Below are 6,000 nucleotides of genomic sequence, written 5' to 3' on the forward strand. Positions count from 1 at the left end.
TGAATGCATGTATGTCTGTGCTCTACAAGTGTGCCAGGTGCCTGTTACATAGATGGGTGTGCTGAATGCATGTATGCCTGTGCTCTACAAGTGTGCCAGGTGCCTGTGGAGGCCAGAAGAGGTGGGAGTTACAGATAATTGTGAGTTGCCCTGTGGGCACTGAGACTGGAAGAGCAGCCAATGCTGTTAACTGAGCCATCTCTCCAGCCTTGTGCAAAACTTTTCAAGAATGACCAACCAAAGCCAGTGTGGATTCTTGCTTTATAGACTACCAAAAAGACAAGGCCTAAATACACATACAATTCTGGTTATAGCAGAAGACAAGAAGAGGAAGCTAAGAAGAGGAAGAACAGGCCCTCCTTAGATCCAAAGGGTCTTAACTGCCTACATGCCAGGAGTCTTCCCAACTACAAGTGAGCAGCCACATCCAAAGACCAATTGGACATTCTGCAGTTGGCCCAGGGGACTAGGGATTTAGTACAGTGAAAGAACTTACCTAACGCGTGCAAAGCCCTGGATTCAATCCCCACCAGGGCCAGAAGAGAGAGAAAGGGAAAGGGGAGGGAAGTCATTCAGCTCCCACCACCATTACTTTCTTACCGTTTTGTACCGAAGTAAGCATTCTTCGAAGTCTTCGAACTCTATTTTGCACTCCTTTTTCGCCCGGGTCCCACCGATGCCGTGTGCACACTCTATCCACTCTTTTTCAAAAGCATGGCAGCGAGCAGCATTCTTGTAGGGCTGCTCAGAACTTAGGAACATAAAGTGACGGTCCAGGCTGATACCCAGCTTTTTCTGAATATCAAGGAAAGGCATGGCTGTAAAAGAACATCAAGGAGATGAGAGTGTGACACAATGACATGCTTCCGAGAAGAAACGAGAAACTTCATCTGTGAAGTCCACTGCCCCAGATCTCTTCTCACCAAACTTTTTTTTTTTTTTTTTGAGCTAGCATCTCATGTAGCCCAGGCTACCCTTAAGTCACACTGTAGTGAAAACAGCCTTCATTTCCTCATCCTCCTGCCCCTATCTTCCAAGTGCTGGGATTACCAACCTTTTTTTTTATTAAGATGGGTTCTCCCAGAGTAATTTGGGGACTTGCACAAAACTCATGGACTAAAGACCAAAATTAATTTTTTTCTATGTATAAGGTTATTTTTGTCAAGGGTGAAAAAATTGTTTTGACTCAAATAAACAAACAAAAAGCAAAACCAAAAAAAAAAAAATCCCAAAACAACAACCCTCCCCCCAAAAAGGAAAATAAGAATATAAGCACACTATTTATTTACATTGTTCTATACATTCTTTCTATCCCATCCTAAATGTCACGTCTCTTTGGACACTCTCTGTGTCTCTCCTTTTATAGAAGTAGTCTGTCCTAGGCTGGAGAGATGGCTTAGAGGTTAAAAGTGCATGCTGCTCTAGCAGAGGACTCAAGCTGGATTCTCAGCAACCACTTTCGGTGGTTTACAAGTAACTGTAGCCCCAGCTTCAGGGCCATATAATGTGTCTGGCTTCATGGGGCAGCTACACCCACATGCCCACAGTCACACATAACTAAAATTTAAAAAATTTAAAAAGTACTTTGTCTGCTGGGCAGTGGTGGCACATGCCTTTAATCCCAGAACTTGGGAGGCAGAGGCAGGGAGGCAGGCGAATTTCTGAGTTTGAGGCCAGTCTGGTGTCACAGTGAGTTCCAGGACAGCCAGGGCTACATAGAGAAACCCTGTCTTGAAAAACCAAAAAAAAAAAAAAAGGTACTTCGGCCATTACTGTAACAGTCTATTTACTTCTATGTTTTTCCTACTGGTTTTTGTTTTGAGAGCAAAATCGAGCAAATGCTAGTTAACTGCTAAAAATAAATGAACAAGTCAAATTAAAATTTTGTAAAAAAAAAATCAGTAAATTTCAAACAACTTACACGTACATCTACAAAGCAATGGATAGAGTGGTGCTCAGTAGACTATGACATACATTAAGCAAAAAGAATACATGGAAAATATATAATAAAGCTGACATAGAACAAAATAATCCCAAACGACAAATGTGCTTAAGACTGGAAAGCAAGCGCTGCACCCGCATCAAAATTATCCTGTACGCGGAAATTTAGGTGAATTTAATTTATAGAGCTCCCTCCCATTCTTTTAGTCATTTACTGTGTATGTTACAGGCAAATGGGGGAGGCAGCTCTCATAAGCCCTGGAGACCCACACTGGGAACTTGAGTAAGAATTCGGGGGGAGGAAGCCCTTGGAGACTAGAAAATAAATCCCAGAGGCGAATCCACATCACACACACACACACACACACACACACACACACACACACACACACAATGACAACATAAGTTACGACAATGAGGACGGACAGAGGCTCTGGCGCGGCTGCTGAGCCAAGTGCACAACAGGAAGAAAGCAGAGGGCTCAGGAGGATGGGGACCAAATTCAGGACGCCTTTAATCTCGACACTTGGAAGGCAGTGGCAGGTGCTTCTCTGTGAGTTCAAGGCCAGCTTGGTCTACAGCGTGAACTCCAGCCAGGGCTACACAGAGGAACCCTGTCTCAAAACAAAAACAACAACAAATAAAAGGAGTGGGCTGTTAGGGTAGAAGGAGGCCAAGGCAGGAGTCCGGCAGGCGGCGGATTTGCTCCGGAGGGCCGGGGGGACCTAGTTACGGGGTGAAGGGAAGGCAGGAGCACACGCCCAGACCTGGGCCACCCACAGAGAGAGGAAATTTGTCAAGGAGCGAAGCTTCTTGGCTGCGCGGACACAGCAGCGCCTACCGCACTTCAGCAGTGCCCTTGTCAGGTCCCTGGGCGCAGTTCACCACCGCCGGCTGCGGGAGGACGCCTGCCGTAAAGGACGCCCGCAGCACGACAGCTCCAGAGCGACGCCGTAAATCGACCACCGGCCGTGTCCCTGCGGGAACCGTAGAAACTAAGCACAGCGGGTCTGCGCCTGCGCAGCAAGCCGCCCAGCCTCCAGCCTCTGACGGCTGATAAACCGACTCTCCCCGTGCTACTGCGCCCGGTAGTGAGTTCTCCCTTTCAGCGCTGTCGTGACCGTTGGTTGTTGTGCGACTTGAGCAAGGTCACACTCGAGAAAGAGTATTGCTTCCCTCACCCCAAGGAAATGTGGTGGTTAAAGCTCGTGGGCCGTGACCCCAAAACGTGTGTGACTCTGTTTCCCAATTTCACCGTGGCCGTTTCCCTTTTTTGGTAATAAAAATAGCCGGCTGGAGAGACGGCACAGAGGTTAAGAGCATTTGTTGCTTTGGGAGAGGTCCCCGGTTTAACTCTAGATTCCGGGGACCCAACATAGTTCTTCCTACCTCAGCAACATAAGGAGCACACATGTGAGGCACTTACATGAAGACAAAACCCTCGCACATAAAGTTAACCTTAAAGAAAGATAATAGCGCCTAGCACGGTGGGTCAGGCCTTTAAATCACAAAATTTAAGAAACGGAAACAGGTGGATCTCTATGAGTTCTAAGCCAACTGGGGCTACATAGTGAGATCTTGTTTCAAACTAACGAACAGTTATAGAGTTACTATAGGGATTTCTTTATACTGTGACATGATAAAAAACGTTCTTTGATGTACTAGCTGGCATTTGCACCAAAGCAATCAGAAAGCTGAGACAGGAGGATGAATCCCCTTGAGTTCAAGGCTGGCCTGGCCTATAAGACAGATGCTGTGCCTGGGAATAAACAGTTTCTGGAGAAAATTCCCGAAGTCCATGTGGTGGGTTGAATAGCAATGGTCCCCATAGATTCACTCACGTGTGTGAATGCTTGCCTCATAGACAGTGGCTCTATTAGGAAGGGTGGCCTTGTGAGAGTATGTGTGGCCTTGTTGGAGGAAGTGTGTCACTGTTGGGGAGGGATTTGAGGTCTCATATGCTCAAGCCAAGCCTAGTGTGGATTAGTCTCCTTTTGCTGCCTGTTGATCAAGATGTAGAAATCTCACTTCCTTCTCCAACACCATGCCTGCCTGCATGCTGCCATGCTTCCTGCTGTGATAGCGGACTAAACCGCTGAAACTGTAAGCCAGCCCCAATTAAATGGTTGCAATGGTCACAACGTGTTTTTTACAGCAATAGAAACCATCCTTGCTTTCCTGTTTCTCAGTGGTGTCGTCTTTCCAGTCTCTCAGGCAGTAAGGTCAAATTCTTTCCAGAAGTTTCTGATGTATTTCTCACTTCCGGTGAGAACAGGACCACTATAAGAAAATGACTATAAAGGCGTGTGATTAATGACAAATGATCCTTGGCACCAGTTTCAGGACTGGAAACAGCAGTAGGAAATGTAACTAGAGCTCTATACTCTGTCTAAAGACAGAAACAGCCTCCTCCATAGCTCCGTCTTATTGTTATGAGAAAATTAAGGTATCAAATCTTCAAATATTGCTCTTTAGTTTTGTTTTGTTTTGTCTTGTTTTGAAGACAGAGTTTCTCTGTGTAACTGCCCTGGCTGCCCTAGAACAGCTTTGTAGACCTCACTAGCTTTGAATCCACCTAGATCCACCTGCCTCTGCCTCCCCAGTGCTGGGATTAAAGGTGTGTGCCACTATTCCTGGCTCAAATCTTGCAAAAATTTCAAGAGAAGCTAGAAATCTGCTGTAACCCCAAGTACTGCCTAGGTAATTTAACTGAATTTCTTCTTTGTCCCAATCTTATCTTTTTTTTTTTTAAGATTTATTTATTTAATGTATATGAGTACACCATTGCTGTCTTCAGACACACCAGAAGAGGGCATCAGACCCCATTACAGATGGTTGTGAGCCACCATGTGGTTGCTGGGAATTGAACTCAGGACCTCTGGAAGAGTAAGCAGCTAATGCTCTTAACTGCTGAGCCATCTCTTCAGCCCTCCAATCTTATCTTTATTTTTGAGGATTCCCTCCTCAAGTGGGTTAGTCATCCTTGGTTGCCAAACAACTTCTATCTTTACTAACTTACCAGATGCAGGAGAGATTGGAGCTGAGATGGTAGTGGGTAGCAGCCCCGCACCTTGGCCAGACAGTCTAGTTATGCATATCTCTTGCCTTCTGTTTAAACCCTAACTTCATGTCAGGGTCCAGAGGAGGAACTTGGGGCAATCACTGGATCTTTTTGTCCTTCTTTTCAGTATTACTGCATTGAATAAATCTTGTCTTGCTTTTGCTATTAATTTACCTCTTTTAGAAGTAGCTGCCAGCACTCGGGAGGCAGAGGCAGGTGGATTTCTGAGTTCGAGGCCAGCCTGGTCTACACTTCATCCTTCTATTAACAGATCACTGTCACACAATCTGACTGTATCTTAGTGTCGATAACCCAACAAGGTCCATGGCATGTGGCAAGGTGACCTGGCTTCAGTCACAGATTGTGCCCCAACAAGCCAGGGTTCAGCTACTTTTTTTTTTTTTTTTTGGTTTTTCAAGGCAGGGTTTCTCTGTATAGCCCTGGCTGTCTTGAAACTTGACTGAGCTGGCCTTGAACTCAGAAATCCGCCTGCCTCTGCCTCCCAAGTGCTGGGAGTAAAGGCGTATGCCACCACTGCCCAGCCAGTTTGATGTTCTACTTCCAAATCTTGAGCTATACTGCCTCCCACTCTCCCCCAAACTTGTCTTCAGTTATCCAGAAATAAAACTTACAGTGTGTGTGTGTGTGTGTGTGTGTGTGTGTGTTCCATCCTTCTACCAACATAAACCCAGGGGATTGAACTCTAGGGGCAAGTCATTAGGCGGCAGGTGTCCTTCCCCACAGAGCTCTCTCTCTCTCTCTCTCTCTCTCTCTCTCTCTCTCTCTCTCTCTCTCTCTCTCTCTCTCTCTCACACACACACATTATTATTATTTTTAAGATTTATTTATTTATTATATGTAAATACACTGTAGCTGTCTTCAGACACTCCAGAAGAGGGAGTCATCAGATCTTGTTAAGGATGGTTGTGAGCCACCATGTGGTTGCTGGGATTTGAACTCTGCACCTTTGGAAGAGCAGTCGGGTGCTCTTATCCGCT

At 45.8% G+C, this 6,000-nt stretch overlaps 1 protein-coding gene across 2 annotated transcripts in view; it reads right to left on the bottom strand.

Moving 5' to 3' along the window:
* Ndufs5 (NADH:ubiquinone oxidoreductase subunit S5) overlaps positions 1 to 2,860 on the bottom strand; it is a 5,541-nt gene extending 2,681 nt beyond the window's left edge. The window contains exons 1-2 of one of the 2 annotated variants that reach the window (XM_029540096.1): positions 2,783 to 2,860; positions 601 to 818 (exon numbers count right to left, since the gene is read on the bottom strand). In XM_029540096.1, the coding sequence (XP_029395956.1) occupies positions 601 to 816 (216 nt within the window). In that variant the 5' untranslated portion in view covers positions 817 to 818; positions 2,783 to 2,860. Of the gene's footprint in view, positions 1 to 600; positions 819 to 2,708 lie in introns of both variants that reach the window. The other variant, XM_029540097.1, reaches the window with a different exon arrangement.
* Positions 2,861 to 6,000: the final 3,140 nt, after the last annotated feature.

Source organism: Mus pahari, chromosome 6 (genome assembly GCF_900095145.1).
Source record: "Mus pahari chromosome 6, PAHARI_EIJ_v1.1, whole genome shotgun sequence".
In the NCBI taxonomy this organism is placed as follows: domain Eukaryota; kingdom Metazoa; phylum Chordata; class Mammalia; order Rodentia; family Muridae; genus Mus; species Mus pahari.